This window comes from Misgurnus anguillicaudatus, chromosome 15, assembly GCF_027580225.2.
Source record: "Misgurnus anguillicaudatus chromosome 15, ASM2758022v2, whole genome shotgun sequence".
In the NCBI taxonomy this organism is placed as follows: Eukaryota; Metazoa; Chordata; class Actinopteri; order Cypriniformes; family Cobitidae; genus Misgurnus; species Misgurnus anguillicaudatus.
Window position 1 is genome coordinate 16,529,748 of NC_073351.2, and position 22,081 is coordinate 16,551,828.

The 22,081-nt window shown below is 39.3% G+C and overlaps 3 protein-coding genes across 4 annotated transcripts; all 3 read left to right on the forward strand.

Moving 5' to 3' along the window:
• The first annotated feature begins 1,598 nt into the window (after window positions 1–1,598).
• Window positions 1,599–5,032, forward strand: LOC129419258 (extracellular calcium-sensing receptor). Its single transcript, XM_055174347.2, has 6 exons — window positions 1,599–1,813; window positions 1,909–2,200; window positions 2,408–3,199; window positions 3,459–3,686; window positions 3,809–3,932; window positions 4,003–5,032. The coding sequence occupies exons 1-6, from the start codon at window positions 1,599–1,601 to the stop codon at window positions 4,905–4,907; spliced, it is 2,556 nt and encodes an 851-aa protein (XP_055030322.2). The 3' UTR covers window positions 4,908–5,032.
• A 584-nt stretch (window positions 5,033–5,616) lies between these two features.
• Window positions 5,617–12,503, forward strand: LOC129419499 (extracellular calcium-sensing receptor-like). 2 transcript variants are annotated; one of them, XM_055174631.2, is made up of 6 exons: window positions 5,617–5,831; window positions 6,576–6,867; window positions 7,094–7,888; window positions 7,961–8,185; window positions 8,514–8,637; window positions 8,726–9,621. In XM_055174631.2, the coding sequence occupies exons 1-6, from the start codon at window positions 5,617–5,619 to the stop codon at window positions 9,619–9,621; spliced, it is 2,547 nt and encodes an 848-aa protein (XP_055030606.2). The 2 variants fall into 2 exon arrangements, with proteins under 2 accessions (XP_055030606.2, XP_073709570.1); XM_073853469.1 differs by lacking the exon at window positions 5,617–5,831 and adding an exon at window positions 12,342–12,503 and having other exon boundaries at window positions 6,595–6,867; window positions 8,726–9,618.
• Window positions 12,504–15,885: 3,382 nt separating this feature from the next.
• Window positions 15,886–20,133, forward strand: LOC129419498 (extracellular calcium-sensing receptor). The gene is made up of 6 exons (XM_055174630.2): window positions 15,886–16,100; window positions 16,912–17,203; window positions 17,334–18,128; window positions 18,200–18,427; window positions 18,541–18,664; window positions 18,770–20,133. Exons 1-6 carry the CDS (start codon window positions 15,886–15,888, stop codon window positions 19,666–19,668), a joined length of 2,553 nt encoding a protein of 850 aa, XP_055030605.2. The 3' UTR covers window positions 19,669–20,133.
• Window positions 20,134–22,081: the final 1,948 nt, after the last annotated feature.

The window sequence follows — 22,081 nt, forward strand, 5'->3', positions numbered from 1 at the left end:
TTTTCGAAAGAAATATTGTTGCATCGTCTCTCTCTCCCTCGCCACCAGGATTTTCCGCAATGACACTCGTTTTTCCTCTCTTTTGTGTGAAAATTGTCGCTCCAAATCCAAGTAAACCGTGTTTAGGTCTGCCGCTTTGTAATACGTCACGCGAGTGACAGCGGAAAGCAGCAAATGAGGAAGAGAGAAGAGAGAAACGCTCGGATCTGATTGGTGAATGAATAGGGTTTGGTTTTACACTGTGAGCAAGTTTGACTGCTGTAGCATCCTGGATTGTAATGTAAATACCATAGACAGTAAAAGAAAGGTAAATACGTGGACACAGCATCTGAATACAGCGAACTATAAGCAAGATAATCGCTGTCATTTATAAAGAACATCGCATTTATGTATGAATCAAGAGTTTATATAAAAAAATTGCCTTAAAGGGGAATCGAACCCGGGTCGCCCGTGTTATAGGTCCGTGACACTAAAACTGTGCCACGGAGTCACATACGGTAATCTGCTCTCTACACTCCTTAAGTAGCCTCCAGCAAAATTCACGTTAAAAACAAATTGTGTGGAGGAAGTGACGTATGCCGTAAAGCAGTCGAATTTTGTAGTTTTTTTTTTGGTGCTCTGGTTGGTGCTCTACCAGAAACCCTAAGTTTTAAAATACGAGTAAAAGTGATACAGACCCCGTCATGCTATGGTAGACAAGTCATTCAACCTACATAAAATCGATGTACTACCACAAGGGTCTTGAAAATTTATTATGAAGGTTGAAAAATTACATGATGTCACGTTAAAGATCATTCACCCAAAAATGAAAATTCTGTCATTATTTTCTCACTCTCCTGTTGCTACAAACCTGTATAAATGTCTTTGTTCTGATGAACATGAAGGAAGATACTTCTACGAATGTTTGTACCCAATCCACTAATGAGACACTTTTGCTTCCATAGTAGGAGAAAAGAATACTATGGAAGTGAATGGGGCTCATGAATGATTTGGTTACAAATATTCCTCAAAATATCTTCCTTCGTGTTTATCTGAACAAAGAAATATATACAGGTTTGTAACAACATGAGAGTGAGTAAATGATTCATAGTGATAGTGTAATCTGTAAACCAGTACAAATGTTGCTATTGTACGTACAGTAGCTATATATTTACTTAGCTTTTAGTGGGCAGAACAGACTGAAGTTGATACGGTATGTTGACACTGTATTTCTGTGAGGTAGCTCACTTGATTGAGGATTGTGTTAGTATAAAGGTCATGGTTAAATTACCAAGGAACACAAATATTGATAAAATGTCTAGCTTGAATGCACCGCAAGTTGCTTTGGATAAGTGTCTTACAGATTTTTTATTAGGGTGGGGACTCTCCTTTTTCTTTAATTTTTTTGCAAACTGAGTTAAAATATTGTTTATCCCTCAAACATAAAATACTCTGATCATGTTAGAGGGCGGCACCTCCTTCAGGTGAGGTCCACCTGTGTCATTTCCCAATAGATCACTCACACTTTCATACCCATAAATATCTCAAAATCTTACTATTAGGTATAATTTGGCAGCCGAGACACCTCTAACTTATGATAGTATCTATTCAATGGGTGAATGGAGCCACTTGTTGCACTCCTGCATATGGTAATGGCCATCATGACTTTCTCTAAAGCCAATGAGACTGTATGTCATCTACGTGGAGAGCCTGCATATCCTCAGCTGTGGAAAGATGGAGACATAGTACTTGGAGGGGTTTTTTCCTTCCATAGCAGCTGGGAGGTCAGACAGCTGGCATATACAGTTACTCCACCTCCACTAAAGTGCATCAAGTGAGTAAAACCTGAAAAATATGTAATAGTGAAAAAAATTAAAGCTTTTTTATTTGAGGCCTTTTCAAAATGATTTCTTCTGGTTATTTAACCAGTCTTAATTTCAGGGACTTCCAGTATGTGCAGTCAATGCTCTTCGCTATAGAGGAGATTAACAACAGCACCACTTTGCTGCCGGGGGTCTCATTGGGCTACAAGATCTACGACACGTGCGGCTCTGTGGCTGTTGGGGTTAAGGCAGCTATGGCGCTTGCTAATGGGTTTGAGAAAACATCAGTTGAAGGACCCTGCACAAAGCAATCTGAGGTGCAAGCCATCATAGGAGACACAACCTCATCAGCTTGCATGGCAATAACAAAGAGTATTGGACCTTTTAAACTTCCATTGGTATGTTTAATATGCCAAATTACAATAGTCTGTCATAACATATGCATGTCATTATATGTGTGTTTATCACTAAAAATATTTCTTTCTAAGTAAAAAAATACTTGTTTTATGCTAAATTATGCTAAATTTAAAAAAACAGACGCACACCATTAATGTAAATATACAAATTCACTGTTTATTAAATTAAGCATCTAAATTTTCTTCTAGATCAGTCATTATGCCACTTGTGAGTGTCTAAGTGATAAAATTAAATATCCCTCATTTCTTCGAACTATTGCAAGTGATTACGTTCAGAGCAGAGCACTGGCAGAGCTTGTGAGACACTTTGGTTGGACCTGGGTGGGAGCCTTAAGAACAGACGACGATTATGGTAACAGTGGAATGGCCACTTTCACTAAAGTCGCTGAGCAGATGGGCATCTGTCTGGAATATTCCCTCCCGTTTTTCAGAACGTATCCGGAAGACAAAGTAATGAGAATAATTGAGCAGATTAAAAGCTCGTCTTCTCGAGTAATTGTGGGATTTCTTGCTCACTGGGACTTAGAAGTTCTGCTGCATAAATTTGTTGAACACAACATCACAGGATTTCAGTGGGTGGGCACAGAGGCCTGGATCTCAGATTCAGTCATCGCCAGTATGGATAAGCACCATATTTTACAAGGGGCCATTGGATTGGCTATTCCCAAAACACAGGTGACAGGTCTAAAAGAATTCATTCTAGATATAAAGCCATTGAAATCATCAGGAAGTGCCATTTTCGGTGAGCTTTGGGAAGCTTTGTTTCAATGTAAATACTCCACTATGAATGATTCAACATTCACAAATGAATGTACAGGCAATGAGGAACTTTCTCAGGTGCAAAACCTATTCACAGACATGTCACTCATGCCCATCTTCAGCAATGTGTATAAAGGAGTGTATGCTGTTGCTCATACACTTCATGACCTTCTGGGCTGCAAGGATAAATGTGCCACAAAGAAACAGCCTGACCCCTCAACAGTATGTTAACACTAACTTAATATTATAACAGTGTAAAGTATAGTTTCATTTAAGGCCATATGTGGAAATGGAAAATATTATAAAAATACAATAAGCTACACTGAACTATTAATTAACAATACATAATTTACAACATTAATTTAAATGAATATTAATGATTAGAACGTTATTAGATATAGATATAAAGATATGTATTTATATATCACAGATAAAGATGTTACATATTTAATGGCTTTTTATATTTTGTTACCTCAATCAGTTTCTGAAGCACCTGAAAAAAGTGCGTTTCAAAACCAAAGATGGTGAGCAAGTTTACTTTGACGAGAACGGAGATCCAGTTGCAAAATATGAGATAATAAACTGGCAACCAAGTAAAAAACAACACTACGAATTTGTTACTGTTGGACTTTATGATGCCTCTTTTCACGGGATGGAACGTTTAGCTGTGAATATGACTTCAATTTTATGGGGAAAAAATTCTGCACAGGTAAAAAATGTGGTCGACTTTAATAAGATAAAACTGTTATGTTCTTTATAATTTTGCATGTAAAAAGTCTGTACAAATAAACAGGCAATGGTAAAATTAGCAAGCTGCAATAATTGTTGCAGGTGCCTGTGTCTGTGTGCAGTGAGAGTTGTCATCCTGGCACTAGAAAAGCTGTGCAGAAAGGAAAACCTATATGTTGTTATGACTGCATACCATGTACAGAAGGTGAAATCAGCAACATTACAGGTAAAACATCTTAATAAATATATTTAAACAAATGCTATTGCTGAAATTAATTAATTTTATCCATTACCAGATTCTATAACATGTCTGCGGTGCAATGAAGACTTCTGGTCAAATCTACAAAAGGATGGATGTGTTGAGAAGGAGACTGAATATTTGTCTTATAAGGAGATCATGGGAATTTTGCTCACTACTATTTCTATTGTTGGTGCATTTACAACAATGATAATAGCAGTCATATTCTTTAGATATAAAAACACTCCAATAGTAAAAGCCAACAATTCTGAATTAAGCTTCCTACTTCTATTTTCCCTAATGTTGTGTTTTCTCTGTTCACTTACTTTCATTGGTCGACCCTCTGAGTGGTCCTGTATGTTGCGTCACACAGTGTTTGGGATCACTTTTGTCCTCTGTATCTCCTGTGTTCTGGGGAAAACAATAGTGGTGTTAATGGCATTCAAGGCTACACTTCCAGGAAGTAATGTCATGAAATGGTTTGGGCCTCCTCAACAAAGACTCAGTGTTCTTGCTTTCACACTTATACAAGTTCTTATCTGTGTGCTTTGGCTTACAATATCTCCTCCTTTTCCCTTTAAAAATTTAAAATACTTCAAAGAAAAGATCATATTAGAGTGTAACGTGGGCTCAGCTGTAGGTTTCTGGGCTGTGTTGGGTTATATTGGACTCCTTGCTATTCTGTGTTTCTTTTTAGCTTTCCTGGCTCGGAAACTACCCGATAACTTCAATGAAGCTAAATTCATCACATTCAGTATGCTCATATTCTGTGCTGTATGGATCGCTTTTATTCCAGCTTATGTCAGTTCACCTGGAAAATTCACTGTGGCTGTTGAGATTTTTGCTATTTTAGCATCCACATATGGATTGTTATTTTGCATCTTTATTCCTAAATGCTATATTATATTATTGAAACCTGACAAAAATTCGAAAAAACATTTAATGGGCAAAGTGCCCTCATAATCCTACTGATTATAATATATTAAAAGATTATACAAAATACAATGTATAGATATAATAGTGATAACACAGTTAAGGAGAGATTTTACCTTAGCTCATCTATATTGAGTTATGCAGATTATTATCATTGTGATGCCACTTTTATTAACAAACAACTTGATTTACATTTAATAAAAATTGCACTCATTATTGAAATGGGTTTTGAATTTTTCACAGCATAAACAAACTAAAGTCTTAAATCAGTGATTACTTTAAAGTGATACAAGTTTCCTTCATATTTATTTGAACACTACAATGGTATTTTTCATAATGTTGCACAGGGTCATTACTGCATTCAGGGCTGGAGAATCAGTAAAAAGATCAAAATTAGAAAAAGGATTTGAGAAAACTACTTCACAAAGACAAGAAAATATAAGAAAGGGTACACCAATGAGGAACAACAACACACAACAAACCTTGATAATGATATAAACTCAAGTCATTCTTTTGTAGTTCAGCTTCAATTGGTCTTTAGATTGTTCAAGATTTTCTGTAAAACAATAAAAAATACTTTAATTTCTCAATGCACGGGTGTTTCTTGCATAATGCAGCATCAGTGCATAAAGCAAACTAGCGCTAATGATGCTGATCCCAAATGGATTTTCCAAATGCGATAAAAGGCAGATCATTTCCTGTTCTGCCACAAAGTCTCCTGCTCTGCCTTCACATGGGCATGGCAAAGAGGACAGTGTCACTCCTGCTACTGCTGCTATATGGTGCCTGCATCCCAGTCACAGCACAAATCTGCAAAATGCTCAGCCAGCCATTCCCCCCACAACTTTCTGCAGAAAGAGAAATTAATATTGGGGGGATTTTCTCAATTCATAGAAATATCGTGCCAAAGACGCATATTTTCACTACCATACCAGAACCAACTACATGTGTCAGGTCTGTATGAGAATAACACTATGCATTATGAATACTTTCAAAGGGACAGTTCACACAAAAATTATTTTATTATTTACTCACCATCAAGTTGTTCGATACCTGCATGGATTTCTTTGTTCTGCTAAACACAAATGAAGATATTCTGTAAAATGTCTGTAACCAAGCATACCTGGGGCACCATTGACTTCTATAGTAGCAATAATGCCATGGAAGTGAATGGTGCCCCAGATCTGATTGTATTGACATATTTTTCAACATATCTTAATTTGTGCAACCTGTATGACGCTTCTTTTCAGTGGGATGAAAAGTTTAGGTGTGAATATGAATATGTAAAAAAATGTGGATGACTTTAAAAAGAGAAAACTGCTACTGTATGTTCTGGATAATTTTGCATGTAAAATGTCTGTAAAAATAACCTGCAATATTTCTTAGAATCACTAAGTGTCTGTTTGCAGTGAGAGATGTCCTCCTGGCACTAAAACAGCTGTGCAGAAAGAAAACCTATATGTTGTTATGACTGCATGTACAGGTGAAATAAGTAAAACTAATCTGAATAACTATATTTAGAAAGGTGGATAAATTATTGCTAGAACAAAGCAAAACAAACACAACTTGAGGGTCAGTAAATTATGACAGAATTTTCATTTTAGGGTGAACTATCCCTTTAAAAGAAATACTATAACAATACTATAATGATTATTTGCTGAATGTACTGTAACATTTGACTGATGTTTTTTGTCACAGCTTAAACTTGCGAGAGTTTAAATTAGCTCAGACTATGATTTTTGCCATAGAGGAGATAAACAACAGCACACAGCTGCTGCCTGGTGTCACTTTGGGCTATAAAATATATGATGCATGTGGCTCAATAAGTCAGGCTATCCTGTCGAGCATGGCTTTGATAAATGGCTTCAAAGAGACTTTGCATGATGAGTCCTGTTCTAGACCACCATTTGTTCAAGCCATTGTTGGAGAGTCAAGCTCCACTCCCACCCTTGCCATCGCCTCCATGCTAGGCCCTTTCAGTCTCCCTGTGGTAAGATCTCTCATTTATCTGCCACATGTTGTCATGATAAATCAATGCATAATGAACCAATGCTCAAAATGTGCTTTACAAAATAATATAAATATATAAAAACAATTGGTGTAAATATAACAATCACTTTGTTAAACTGTTGAACTTGGGAGTGGTTTAAGGGTTTAGGGTCAATTAAAGAAAAAGTAAAACAATTATTAATACTTCGCTTCTTTTGTATTTGTAGATCAGTCATTTTGCCTCATGTGCATGCTTGAGCGACAAAAAAAGGTTTTCATCCTTCTTCAGAACAATAGCCAGTGATTATTATCAAAGCATTGTGCTGGCTCACCTTGTCAAGCACTTTGGCTGGACTTGGGTTGGAGCGGTCAGCAGTCGCAATGATTATGGTAGCTATGGAATGGGGATATTTGTAAAGACAGCACAACAATTGGGGATTTGTGTTGAATACTCAGAGACCGTATTAAGAACTGATACACAAGAACAGCTCCTAAAAACACTGGAAGTGGTTAAAAAAGCCACCGCCAAGGTGGTGGTGACTTTTATAGCATTCGGAGATTTCATACCGTACAAGAAATTGATTGCACAACAGAACATTACAGGGATCCAGTGGCTCGGTACTGAATCCTGGATCAATTCGCAAACTATTACAGATACAAACGAGAACCGCTTCCTCACGGGAGCCGTGGGCTTTGCCTTACAGAACATGAAGCTTGATGGCCTGCGAGACTTTCTTTTGAATGTGCACCCTGATCAAGAACCAAAAAATGAACTTTTGAAAGATTTCTGGGAAACAGCTTTTCAGTGCTCTTTCAGAAACACCGGAGGTAGCACAGCTGGCTGTACTGGCTCAGAACGCTTAGCAGAAGTGAAAAATGAATATACTGATGCAATAGAGATGCGCATGGCAAATAAAGTGTACACGGCAACTTATGCTATCGCACATGCACTGCATAATTTAATAAAAGATGTCAAATCCTCCACCAACAGCAGCAAAGTAGAGGTGCCCACACCAAGAAAGGTGATTAAGAAGACAAAGAATTATAAAGAGAAAAGTCAAACTGAAACCAATTATATTTGTGTTTATTTTCAGGTGCTGGAGTATATGAAAGATGTCAATTTCACTGCCAAAACAGGTGAGAAAATATTTTTTTCGAATGGTGATCCTGTGGCCAAATATGATCTGCTCAACTGGCAGCAAACAGAAGATGGAGGCATGCAGTATAAAGTGGTCGGTGGGTATGACCACTCACTGCCTATGGAGCAACGTCTTAAAATTTATCAGGAACAAATTGTATGGGTTGAGAACAGCAGACAGGTACGTCAAAAATACATTGTGAAATACCTGTTCCAATAGTGGAAATGTCAATAAATGTAATAATCATTAAGGCAATATGACACAAATATATAAAATCTTACTGGCGTTAACACAGAAAAAATAATGCAATCAATAATAACAAAAATAATATTTTTTACATTTAAGTTTATACTTGGAAGATGCTTTGTCCAAAGTGATGTAAAGTGCATTAGGCTACACATTTTTTAGTCGGTATGTGTGTTCCCCGGGATTCAAACCTATGATCTTAGCGCTGCTAACACAATCGAAATCATTGTTTGGGCCTAACATGGCACGTCTCTTTTCACAGGTGCCTGTGTCTGTGTGCAGTGAGAGTTGTCCTCCAGGCACTAGGAAAGCTGCGCAGAGAGGAAGACCTGTCTGCTGTTATGACTGTATTACATGTGCAGATGGAGAAATCAGTAATGAGACAGGTAATATGTACTACAGTAGCTCAATGGCCAGAAACTTGAAATGTGCTTTTTATTCAAAAAAATACATATTTGTTTAATTCCTTTACAGATTCTAGTGACTGCTTTCCTTGTGATTTGGAGTATTGGTCGAATGAAAGCAAAGACAGATGTGTTTTAAAAGCGATTGAATTCCTTTCCTATACAGAAATCATGGGGATTGTCCTTTCTCTTTGCGCTCTCATGGGAGCATTAGTTACATCAATTGTATCTTTTGTCTTTTATCTTCATAAAGAAACACCTATCGTAAGAGCCAACAATTCAGAGCTGAGCTTCCTGTTGCTCTTCTCATTGACTCTGTGTTTTCTCTGTTCACTTACTTTCATTGGTCGCCCCACTGAGTGGTCATGTATGTTGCGTCACACAGTGTTTGGGATCACTTTTGTCCTCTGTATCTCCTGTGTTCTTGGGAAAACAATAGTGGTGTTAATGGCATTCAAGGCCACACTTCCAGGAAGTAATGTCATGAAATGGTTTGGGCCTCCTCAACAAAGACTAAGTGTTGTTATCCTAACTTTAATACAGGTACTAATTTGTGTGCTTTGGTTAACAATATCACCTCCTTTCCCATATAAGAACATGCATTATTACAAAGATAAAATCATTCTAGAATGTAATTTAGGTTCTGCTGTTGGTTTCTGGGCTGTTCTTGCTTATATTGGTTTGCTTTCAGTCTTGTGTTTTGTTTTAGCTTTTCTGGCTCGGAAGCTGCCTGATAACTTCAATGAAGCTAAATTCATCACATTCAGTATGCTCATATTCTGTGCTGTATGGATCACATTTTTCCTAGCTTATGTCAGTACACCTGGAAAATTTACTGTAGCCTTGGAGATATTTGCTATTTTAGCTTCAAGTTTTGGATTACTATTTTGCATATTTGCCCCAAAATGCTATCTAATTTTGTTAAAACCAGAGCAAAATACAAAGAAACATATGATTGGGAAATAGTGATTCTAAGGAACTCAAGGATGAACATCTAATTGGACAACAATGAAATGTAGTAAGTAACTAAGTAAACAACAATTGGCAATCAATCTAAAAAAAGCATTGCCATCGAATAAAAAAGCATGCCAGCACATATGAAGAGTTTCGTTGCAAAACGAGATAAATCCATTTTTTAACATTTTTGACAAAACATGTTTATTATTATGTTATCATGTTATTATTTTGTTTTATTGTGCTACTTAGCTGTATTTTTTACGTTATGAAGGTTTAAATCAAAACAAACCAACTGCAGTTGCATTGAAATTAATTGGAATGCACAACCAAAAAACGAGATTTCTGAACAATTAAAAAAACGGTGGTTATCTCGTTTTGCAACGAAACTCTTCATATATATATGCTTTTGGCTTATTAGAGTGACATAATGACTGGAAGAGGTTCAACATTACTGCCAGGACAAACATTAAAATCACACGATATACACTGTGTCTATACTGCTTGATTGATAAACAGGTCGCATAATGTTATTAATAATGGCTATACAACAGCATCACTTCTTTAAGGGCTGTCTGACCCATGAGTTCTGCTCTCCACAGGCTGTGGCAGGGTGAGTCAGCACTAGGTACAATAGACTCTCACTGACCATTTTCATCACAGCTATATTTTGAACCTACATTGTATACTGCCTAATAAAATGACATTAACTTTTTGCACTTAATAAATTATGTAAATTCAATTAAATTTTTAAATAAATAAATAAATAAGCCATTCATTTGGATTATTATTTAAATAAGTACACATCTTGTAGTTTTTGGCTGCAGGTGTGCTGCATATTTAGGTTTTTTCCCGAGGAGCCGAGCCAGAGAGGACCGGACACTCAGCAGTGGTACAGTAACCGTAGTGAGGACTGATGACCGACAAATTGGGAATCCCTACCAAAGTGCCTACGAGTGCTGCACCATCCAATTCCCTATGTAAGCCTCCCGGCCTCTTGTTGTTAGAGATGCCGGGACAGGGCCTTACACAGGAAGACCAGTCATTGGTGTTCCTGCCAAACTCAATCAGTGACACTAAGATAACACTGGGATGCGTACCCGTTCTGGTGATAAGGGGAACGCTGCAGAAGCCACGCCCTCTACAAGAAGGCTTATCAGTGGGATGTACAATATGGAATTACCGCATAGGGTTTTGCAGAATATCAAAGTCTCTGGGGTGGCTTTAATGAGACAACACCACACAGAGATGGCAGAGGGAGCTTTGCCAGGGAAAACATGGGCCAGGGAAAATTCAGCCAAAGTGTTAGGAGTCACCCAGCCTGCAGCTCTACAAATTTCCATTTGCGATGTGCCTCGCACCAGCAACCAGGAGGGATGGAGACTTCTGGTAGAGTGTGCTCGCAACCTGAGAGGGCACACATGCCCGGAGCTTGGTAATCCAGGGCTATAGCATCCACTATCCAATGAGACATCCTCTACTTGGAGACAGCTTTTTCCTTCTGCTGGCCACCGTAACAGACAAAGCTGTTCTGAAGCCTGGGCTGGGTCTGCCTCCTCCAGGGGCAGCGTTTGCAGATTCGTTAGCTGATCCTTTAAAGGAATGGAAGGTCTCAGGATTCTGTTCCTCAAGGCATGAATCCCCAACCAAAAACATATAGAGGTCCTCTACCTTCTTTATCGAGGCCAATGCAGTCAGGAGCAAAGTTTTCATAAAAGAAACTTGAGCTGCACTGACTGCAAAGGCTTGAAGGGTGCTTCCTGGAGTGCTTTTAGCACCAGGGACAGGTTCCCCTAAGGAACCTGATGACCAGGTTGTGCAATCCTACAGAGTCACCTGCTATGGGATCGTGGTGGGCAGAGATCGCAGCAACATAAACTTTGAGGATGTAGGTATACAGCCTTTGCTCTAGCTCATGCTGTTAAACAGAAAGCACAATACCGATGAAGCATTTTCGGGGGTCTTCTTGACGAGAACCAATCACAAACAGGTTCTACTACAAAGCATAAGCATGTCTCGTAGACGGCGCTCTGCCTCAGGATGCTTCCTCTCTGAGAGAGGAGGTCCTTCCTCAGAGGACTGTGCCAGGGAGGGGTTGTCACGAGAAGTATAAGTTCTAGGATATGAATTACTCGAAGCGAATTCAGATTCTTGTGACTTCAAAGGACGAGATGACAGACGAGCTGTGTCATGTGACAGGAGCATAAACCACCTTGACCGTTGATGTATGCAACGGTTGCAGTATTGTCTGTGCGGACTTAAACATCTTGGCCTCTTGCAGACGTTTCAGCTGGATCAGTGCAAGACGAACTACCAACAACTCAAGGTAACTTATATGCCACCTTAGCTGGGGACCGTTCCAAACCCCTGAGAGTGTTTGCACATTTTATGTGCCACCCTAGCCCATGGCCCAGGAATCACTGAATACAACTGTCACGGTGGGTAAATACACTGCTCTCTCTGTGTCTCGTGTATAGTGTTTACTCACTTGTGATGGCATGTGCTCGTTATCCCAATTCCCTTCACCTGTGTTGATTGTCTCACTCCAGCTGCTCATCATTACAGACTCTCCATATATATACTCACTCTGCTCTCCTCGTCAGATCCTCGCTCTTTGTTTGACCTCCGTGTCTTTCTGGATTGTTTGTACAGCGTGTGTGGATTGTTTCGTGTCGTCTTCGTGCTGGATGTTCCGGTCTCTGTTCCAGAATTATATTCCACTTCAGACCTACACCACCAACGACCATCACAACCACCATCACCAGCTTTACCACCGTAGTCCTTCGTGCACCATTACCATCATCTGGACATTGTGTTGTTTAATCCCTGTGTTTGTCTTCATCTTAAAATAAACCTGTGTTATTTTCCTGCATCTGCTTCCAGCGTGTTCTATTGTCACAACAACAGTATGACTAGACACCTGTTCTAAGGATACACCAGCCTGAAGAAACAAGGAGCCTGACCACGAGGTAAAGGTTCAGTGACTTGTGTTATGTTCACTCTGTGAATCCTGTGCAGCCAATGTTGAAGGAGTCTTTTCAGTTTTTCAGGGTCTTGACTACTGGAGGCAGAGACAAGGGATCCTCCAACCCAAGGTAGCTGGCAGCTGGAGATCCCAAAGCACCCCGACCCAACAGCAATGGCATGCTGAGGGTGAGCTGAGGGATCTCCTAGTGACAGGGATGATGTTGTGGCTACCATAGACAGAGGACGAGAGAGAGGGAAGTTGGGTAGGGCCTGTGGAGATGAGGGTGAGGTTGACCGGACCAACGGAGACAATGGAGAGCTGGACGAGACGAGCAGAGATGAGGGTGAGCTAGAAGGGACCAGGGGAGATGAGGGTGTACTGGATGGGACAAGCGGAAACAACAACCGACAGCAATCATCAAAGTTTATCAAGTCTATATTCCCACTATCAGCAGTGGTGGTGTGGGCAGGGCTTCCCTTTTAGTCCTAAAACTCCAGAAGCACTCCCACATTTTCTCACAATGTTGTCAGCTCATGCCCCTGGTCAGACGTAATAGGCTTGAGCTCCAGGGCAATGTTGTGCTCTCTTCAGTGCTGGCTTCTCAGTCGTGGCAGGCTCTGGCTCCCTGTCTGCAGTGGGCACAAGCAGCTCAGTGCAACGGGGTGATAGCTGTCTGGGATCTGGGTCAGGAGTGGGGCTGGTGACATGAATGGTGAAAGCCGATCCACAAGAGACCAGCACCCACTCTACAAATGTGGCCAGCTCTCTCAAGGTCCCTCCCTGGACAACTGCTCTAGGGTGGCAGTTTATAGTCCAGCAAATAGAAATGTGCAGAGGCAGATGTGCGGGAAGAGGATGAGATAGCATGGTCCCAGATAATCCTCTAGATGTTCCTCGAGGGAGCGTTCTCCCTGCTTAAGGCACAGCAGGAGAAAGGCAGGGTTTTCCATGTGCAAGTGAAATAAGCAAAACTAAACAACACGAAACTGGAGGACGGAAAATAAAAAAACTCACACTAGATGCTGCTTACTGTTTAAGTTGGTTATTCTGTTACAGTATGTACACAAACAGATGGAGGAAAAATGGTAACAATAAACATAACTTTATTCCTTGGATAGCCGATAAATACACATATAACAAAAACGATAACCGACAATGAGTAAAGATGGTGAGTCCAGGTAATAGTGAACAGGTGAAGATGGTAATCAGACATCGTAGATGACGGGGTGCAAAGCGTGATGGGTGATGTAGTCCATTGAGTGAGGGCAGTCATGTTGGACGCTGCTGCCATCAGACTTAGTATTTTTTTTAAATACTTCACAGTGTTATCTCGGCATAATATGATCCTGGACACTGCTGTCAGGACTGACTTGGTGGAATTGGAGATGTGCTTGCATTGTCACCAAATTCCAAACTACCCTGAGAAACAATGTTCTTTTTGGCTTGAAGCCGTAACCCCAGACGTTTCAAATACCCAAGGACAACATCTCGATGCCGAACCGCCAACTTTTGAAACTGTACTAACACCATACAGTTGTGTATGTGGACCCCTGAAGGTTGAATCGATACATTTTGTAAATGTGCGAGGGGAAAGAGCTATGCTGGCCAGAAGCACACAATATTGGTACGTTTTTGCCCCAAAAAACGAATCTCAGAAACTTTATATAAAGATGTGGAAGTACAAATCTAAAAATCACCTCTGTAAAGCCCGGACTGAATCTTGAGGGGGAAAACATACCCTATAGCCCATTTAACCAAGATTTAAAACTTCTAACCCCTGAGCTTTCCCGGGGTTCACCTCAGTGAAAAAAGCCCCTATGAACCTGGGGGCATGAACAGTAAACTGTGAGAAGAAGCCAATTTATTAAATGTGACAGTTTTCTCCACTTGTGGAAGAAGCACATTAGAAAAACCAACCTCTCAAGGTTGAAGCCACAGACTGGCAGGGCATTGATTCACTTTTGCTACAGTATTTTATAATGGATTTATAGTTCTAAAAACCTCTATGGGTAGAGATCTGTACAATGTAAGCCTACATGCCCTGAAGCATTATAAACAGTGGGGTTAATGCACAGATTTTCTGCGGGCTCTTTAGAATAGCAGACTTCATCTGGGGAAGGCGCCATTTGGAGCCCTGACTAACCAGTGGGGCTTCTTAATGGCAGCCTTACAGTTAGCAATAATGACCATTCTGACTGTTCAGTTTTACCACAGTAATATGTGGCTGCTGTTTCAATACCCGAATAGCGAATCAGGGGATAGGGAGGTATTGCGCGAATACTGGTGGACTTGCCCAAGTGTCATTTCATGATGCAGCATTGAGTTCCCACAAAAGGGAACTGTTATGTCCAGGAGAAGCAAATATGCGGGCTCCTTGCAGCAGTCACACGGAAAGACACGCACTGTGTTTCAAACTGAATTTGCAAAACAATGGATGTTGAAATTAGGGATGCAGCGAATATTCGGCCACCAAAAATGTTCTGCCGAAACGCATTTCGAAATGCTGTGATGACACAAACAGAAACCGCGACCTGCATGTGCTTGTCTGAAGCAATGTGTCTGCGGTGTGGACATATTTCAATATATCCGAGAAAGACCCACGGACAGCGATTTGCAAAACATGTAATGGCGAAATTTCAAGAGGGGGTGCATCTGCAAAGACTCTGTCCACATTATATTTAATATATCACCTTAAATCCAAAAATTCCGATCGCTACGCTAAATATGAGAGGAACGCAGCACAGAAAATGCCCACTCCGTCTGTTGCAGACATTTTTGAAAAGGGAAGAAAGTTCCCAGTGATAGTGTCAAGGTAAAGGGCATTAAACAGAAGATTATGGAATTGATTGCTTGCCTTAGAAAATAAACTTTTTTTATAGTAGAAGATGTGGGATTTGTAGGCTGATTGAGCACATTGAGCTCTGTTATGTCATGCCGAGTAGACAACATTTCTCAGAGGTGTGTTTACCTGAGTTGTTTAGGTATGAGGTACAACACACAACCAATCCTGATCATAATTTTAACTAAACTCAGGTTCCCAAAAAATGAACAGCAGCATTGCTGCAGAAAAAGTCACTATTTTCTAGTTCTGCTTCACTTGTTCTTTAGGTGGTTCAAGATTTTCTATGAAACAATGAAAAAAATACTATAATTGCTCAGTGCACTGGCGTTTCTTGCATAATGCAGCATGATGGCAAAAAGCAAACTAGCGCTAATGATGCTGATCCCAGATGGATTTTCAAAATGCGATAAAAGGCAGGTCATTTCCTTTTCTGCCACAAAGTCTCATGCTCTGCCTTCACATGGGCATGGCAAAGAGGACAGTGTCACTCCTGCTACTGCTGCTATATGGTGCTTGCATCCCAGCCGCAGCGCAAGACTGCAAAATGCTGAGCCAGCCATTCCCCCCACTACTTTCTGCAGAAAGAGAAATCAACATTGGGGCGATTTTCTCAATCCATAGAAATATCGTGCCAAAGACGCATCTTTTCACTTCCATACCAGAACCAACTACATGTGTCAGGTGTGTATGAGAATAACTTTTTGACACCTTGCATTATGAATACTACAGTATTATAAATACTAAAGGCACCCAAAAAGCTGTCATTATTTACTTATCATCAAGTTGTTTTATACCTGCATAAATTTCTTTGTTCTGCTAAACACAAATGAAGATATTCTGTAAAATGTTTGTAACCAAGCAAACCTTGGACACCACTGACTTATATAGTAGGAAACAATAATGCTGTTAATAATGCAAAACATCTTAATTTGTGACTTGTGCAACCTAGAAGCAAACCATACAACGAATGTGTTACTTTTGGACTGTATGATGCTTCTTTTAAGTGGGATGAAACGTGAATATGACTTCAATTTGGGGGCAAGAAATTCCAACCAGGTAAAAAACTGTGGATGACTTAAAAAAATTTAACTTTACAAATAATCATGTAATTGTATTAAATTAGCAAGCTGCAATTTTTGTTGCAACTGCCTGTGTCTGTGTGCAGTGAGAGTTGTCCTCCTGGCACTAGAACAGCTGTGCAAAAAGAAAAACTATATGTTGTTATGACTGCATACCATGTACAGAAGGTGAAATCAATAAAACTACTGTTAAAAAAATCTGAATAATTATATTTATAAAGGTGGATAAATTATTGCTAGAACAAAGCAAAACAATGAAATTTATAAAGGTTAAAAACAACTTGAGGGTCAGCAGATGATGACAAAATTTTCATTTTTGGGTGAGCTATTCCTTTAAAAGAGATACTATAATAATACTAAAATAGTTATTTGCAGAATGTACTGTAACATGTGACTGATGTTTATTGTCACAGCTTAAACTTGCGAGAGTTTAAATTTGCTCAGACGCTGATTTTTGCAATAAAGGAGATAAACAACAGCACACAGCTGTTGCCTGGTGTCACTTTGGGCTATAAAATATATGATGCATGTGGCTCAATAAATCAGGCTATCCTGTCGAGCATGGCTTTGATAAATGGCTTTAAAGAGACTTTGCATGATGAGTCCTGTTCTAGACCACCATTTGTTCAAGCCATTGTTGGAGAGTCAAGCTCCACTCCCACTATTGCTATCGCCTCCATTCTAGGCCCTTTCAGTCTCCCTGTGGTAAGAACACTCACTTATCACATGTTGTCATGATAAGTCAATGCGTAATGAACCAATGCTCAAAATGTGCTTTACAAAAGGAAAAAGTTATAATTTTCTAAATACTATGCTGCTTCTTTTGTGTTTGTAGATCAGTCATTTTGCCACATGTGCATGCTTGAGTGACAGAAAAAGGTTTCCATCCTTCTTTAGAACGATAGCCAGTGATTATTATCAAAGCAGAGCACTGGCTCAGCTTGTCAAGCACTTTGGCTGGACTTGGGTTGGAACGGTCAGCAGTCGCAATGATTATGGTAACAATGGAATCTCAACATTTGAAAAGAAAGCACAACAATTGGGGATTTGTGTTGAATACTCAGAGACCGTATTAAGAACTGATCCACAAGAGCAGCTCCTAAAAACACTGGAAGTAATTAAAAGGGCCACGGCCAAGGTTGTGGTGACTTTTATATCATTTGGAGATTTTATCCCACTCCTGCAATTAATTTCCCAACAAAATGTCACTGGGCTCCAGTGGGTCGGTAGCGAATCCTGGATCACTTCTCGGATCATTGCAGAAACAAAGGAATACAGTTTCCTCACGGGAGCCGTAGGCTTTGCTGTAGCGAATGTCAAGCTCGATGGCCTGCGAGAGTTTCTTGTGACTGTGCACCCTGATCAAGAACCAAAAAATGAACTTTTGAAAGATTTCTGGGAAACAGCTTTTCAGTGCTCTTTCAGAAACACAGGAGGTAGCACAGCTGGCTGTACTGGCTCAGAACGCTTAGCAGAAGTGCAAAACGAATATAGTGATGTAACAGAGCTGCGCATAGCAAATAAAGTGTACACGGCAACTTATGCTGTCGCACATGCACTGCATAATTTGATAAAAGATGTCAAATCCTCCACCAACAGCAGCAAAGTAGAGGTGCCCACACCAAGAAAGGTGATTAAGAAGACAGAGAATTTAAAGAGAAAAGTCAAACTGAAACCAATTATGTTTAATTTTATTCTCAGGTGCTGGAGTATATAAAATATGTCAATTTCACTGCCAAAACAGGTGAGAAAATATTTTTTGATGCAAGTGGGGATCCTGTGGCGAAATATGATCTGATCAACTGGCAGCCTGCTAAAGATGGAAGTATGCAGTATAAACTGGTTGGCGCGTATGACAGCTCACTGCCTCCAGAGCAACTCCTTCAAATTAATCAGGAACAAATGGTATGGGCTGAGAATAGCAGACAGGTACGTCAAAAATACATTTTAATTTAATAGGGCAAACTATCGCTATAAAGTAAAGCAATTAACATGCCTTGAAATCATTATTTGGGCCTAACATGGCACGTCTCTTTTCACAGCTGCCTGTGTCTGTGTGCAGTGAGAGTTGTCCGCCAGGCACAAGGAAGGCTGCACAGAGAGGAAGACCTGTCTGCTGTTATGACTGTATTACATGTGCAGATGGAGAAATCAGTAATGAGACAGGTAATATGTACTACAGTAGCTCATGCTGTAATGCTGTACAATGGCCAGAGACCTTGAAATGTGCTTTGTATTCAAAAAATACATATTTGTTTAATTCCTTCACAGATTCTAGTGACTGCTTTCCTTGTGATTTGGAGTATTGGTCGAATGAAAGCAAAGACAGATGTGTTTTAAAAGCGATTGAATTCCTTTCCTATACAGAAATCATGGGGATTGTGCTTTCTCTTTGCTCTCTCATTGGAGCATTATTTTCATCAATTGTATCTTTTGTCTTTTATCTTCATAAAGAAACACCTATCGTAAGAGCCAATAACTCAGAGCTGAGCTTCCTGTTGCTCTTCTCATTGACTCTGTGTTTCCTCTGTTCACTTACTTTCATTGGTCGCCCCACTGAGTGGTCCTGTATGTTGCGTCACACAGTGTTTGGGATCACTTTTGTCCTTTGTATCTCCTGTGTTCTGGGGAAAACAATAGTGGTGTTAATGGCATTCAAGGCCACACTTCCAGGAAGTAATGTCATGAAATGGTTTGGGCCTCCTCAACAAAGACTAAGTGTTGTTACCCTAACTTTAATACAGGTCCTAATTTGTGTGCTTTGGTTAACAATATCTCCTCCTTTCCCATATAAGAACATGCATTATTACAAAGATAAAATCATTTTAGAATGTAATTTAGGTTCAGCTGTTGGTTTCTGGGCTGTTCTTGCTTATCTTGGCTTGCTTTCAATCTTGTGTTTTGTTTTAGCATTTCTGGCTCGTAAGCTCCCTGATAATTTCAATGAAGCGAAATTCATAACATTCAGTATGCTCATATTTTGTGCTGTATGGATCACATTTTTCCTAGCCTATGTCAGTACACCTGGAAAATTTACTGTAGCCTTGGAGATATTTGCTATTTTAGCTTCAAGTTTTGCTTTACTATTTTGCATATTTGCCCCAAAATGCTACCTAATTTTGTTAAAACCAGAGCAAAATACAAAGAAACATATGATTGGAAAATCTTAATTCTAAGAAACTCAAGGATAAACATCTAATTGGACAACAATGTGATGTAGTAAGTAACTAAGTAAACAACAAATTACAACTAAACCCAAAAGAAAAAACTTTAAAGAACAAATATATATGCTTTTGGGTTGACATAATTATTGAAAGAGGTTCAAGATTACAGCTTAGACAAACATTAAAATCACATGGTATACACTGTCTCTATACTGCTTAACTGATTGATAAACAGGTCACATAATGTAATTAATGATGGCTACACAACAGCAACACTTCTAGGGCTGTCTGACCCGTGAGTTCTGCTCTCCACAGGCTGTGGCAGGCTCTGCAGTGCAGGCCGAGTCAGCACTAGGCACAATGGACTCTCACTGACCTTCTTCATCACTGCCATATTCTGGACCTACATTGTGTACTGCCTAATAAGAAATGACATTGACTTTTTGCACTTAATAAATAATGTGAATTCAATTTAACGGCCTGTATTACTTACAATAAATAATTAAAAAATCATCCTTTCATTTGGGTTATTTTTTACATGTATGTACACATATTTTGTATTAATTATCTTCTGCCATAATTAATACAAGCCAAAAATGGTTGATTTGGATTTCAATAACACTAAGTTATATTGCAAAAATACACAAAACACAGATTTTTTTAAAAATCACTAAAACCACTTAGATACAATAGATGTCACTTTGGCTACGGCAATTCATTGGAACTAATGCATCAAACAGAGCTGCCATCTTGAAACAGGGAGCCCTGCATCAACGTCATGGTAGGCAAAGGTGTAACGGAAATAAAATTACCATAAATCGTCATGAATGTGAATTTCTAGGTTATTTTTGGTTCGTTCCAACAGTCAGACATGTATTTAGCATAGAGTCCAGAGAAAATGTAAAGTTTTGATATTAAGAAAATCTACTTTTTCTAAATATAATGCATAGTGCTAGTAGGCCTAACATCCATATGCAGCACAAAAGTACGACATCGTCCATGAATTCGAAGTACAGGTGGAGGTAGCAGTGTTACCCAGCTACTTCCTATGACAATACCCCTGTTCCAACATGGTGGGGTTTTGACGCATGCTTAGAACCCCAAGGGAAGAACATCTAGTGTATATATCTATGAAACCACTTAAACAAACATGTAAAGATTATGTGTTAACTAAAACCCATAAGCTTCACATAAATCTGAAGTGAAGGGCCGTTCACATTATTACAATAACGATAGCTATAACTATAAAAAATATAATTTGAGAATAGCGTAGTTTTACATCACAACTATAACGATAAATATATATAATAAACGATATCGTTCGGATCACTTTCTGGATGATTTTTTTCAAACTAATGAGTGCACGCGCACTGGAAATGCGGATGACATGGTGGAGAAGCTCATTGCTAAGGTCAATAACATAAAATTACCTCATGTATCCAGCGCTTATGAAGCTGCTGTGAAATAGATTACGTAATGCTTTTGACGCTACTACACTGACTATGCCAAAAGGTAAGATATTAGATTACACAAACTACTAGATTCACTGTTTAAAGTTACGCGAAATGCAGCGTGTTGAGGACAAGTGCTGGTTATACCCGTGTGTAAATGCAACAAGAACAGCATATTACGCATTCAGTGACATGTAAACTAGGGCTGTAACGATTTATTGTACAAATGCGTGTTTTCTCAATGAATGAATTTGAATGAATTATGGTGAAATGCCGCCACAACCAAAAGCCAGGGGGCGCTCTCGTGCAGAAACTCCAATTATGCAACAGAAGAAGTAGCATTACGAACCCTATTCCAGGAAATGTCTACAGGAATATGTATATCGCCGTTCTTCAGATTGTTTCAGGTATTTTTATGATAATAAAGAATATTTTAAATGATTTTGTTTAACGAGTGTTGCTTTTTTAAATGCATGTTATAAACGACTCCGACTCATAATGATTTTAGATTAATAACGGATTTCTTACTGACCAAAACGCCATAGTACACGCACAAGCTGCGCATGAAACACAGAATCGCGATGCAGCGATGCAGATTCGGTTTTAGACAAGTCTTTTTAATGGGACACACGATATATCGTTACAGCCCTAATGTAAACATTTGCAAAGGTTTTATTACATGAAATATGCAGGTACTCCACTTAAATTCAAATTAATTGAAAGCACTCACTAATCAAACAGCAGCCGTATGTTTCCGCTGATGGATTCTAAGCATCTTTTTTCATCTTAAAGGAATTCTTCAGCCAATTTAAATTTAAATATGTTATTAAATTGGGTCACCTATATAGTAGAAGTGTGAAGTTATTTTAGAAATTGGTGCCTTCTAGGCCGAGAAAAGCAAGAAAATTTGTTTTTTGGCTCATGTGGATGAAAAAGACCAAATCCCAGAATGCATTGCTTCGCTGCTC

What these genes read in the sequence shown, in the direction of transcription:
- LOC129419258 (XM_055174347.2), top strand. Translation starts at nt 1,599, where the DNA reads ATGGAGCCACTTGTTGCACTCCTGCATATGGTAATGGCCATCATGACT. An exon ending in GACCTTTTAAACTTCCATTG is followed by an intron (nt 2,201 to 2,407) that starts GTATGTTTAATA and finishes ATTTTCTTCTAG; the next exon opens with ATCAGTCATTATGCCACTTG. An exon ending in GGGGAAAAAATTCTGCACAG is followed by an intron (nt 3,687 to 3,808) that starts GTAAAAAATGTG and finishes TAATTGTTGCAG; the next exon opens with GTGCCTGTGTCTGTGTGCAG.
- LOC129419498 (XM_055174630.2), top strand. Translation starts at nt 15,886, where the DNA reads ATGGCAAAGAGGACAGTGTCACTCCTGCTACTGCTGCTATATGGTGCT. An exon ending in GCCCTTTCAGTCTCCCTGTG is followed by an intron (nt 17,204 to 17,333) that starts GTAAGAACACTC and finishes TTGTGTTTGTAG; the next exon opens with ATCAGTCATTTTGCCACATG. An exon ending in AGGTGCCCACACCAAGAAAG is followed by an intron (nt 18,129 to 18,199) that starts GTGATTAAGAAG and finishes TTTTATTCTCAG; the next exon opens with GTGCTGGAGTATATAAAATA.
- LOC129419499 (XM_055174631.2), top strand. Translation starts at nt 5,617, where the DNA reads ATGGCAAAGAGGACAGTGTCACTCCTGCTACTGCTGCTATATGGTGCC. An exon ending in GAACCAACTACATGTGTCAG is followed by an intron (nt 5,832 to 6,575) that starts GTCTGTATGAGA and finishes TTTTTGTCACAG; the next exon opens with CTTAAACTTGCGAGAGTTTA. An exon ending in AGAAATCAGTAATGAGACAG is followed by an intron (nt 8,638 to 8,725) that starts GTAATATGTACT and finishes ATTCCTTTACAG; the next exon opens with ATTCTAGTGACTGCTTTCCT.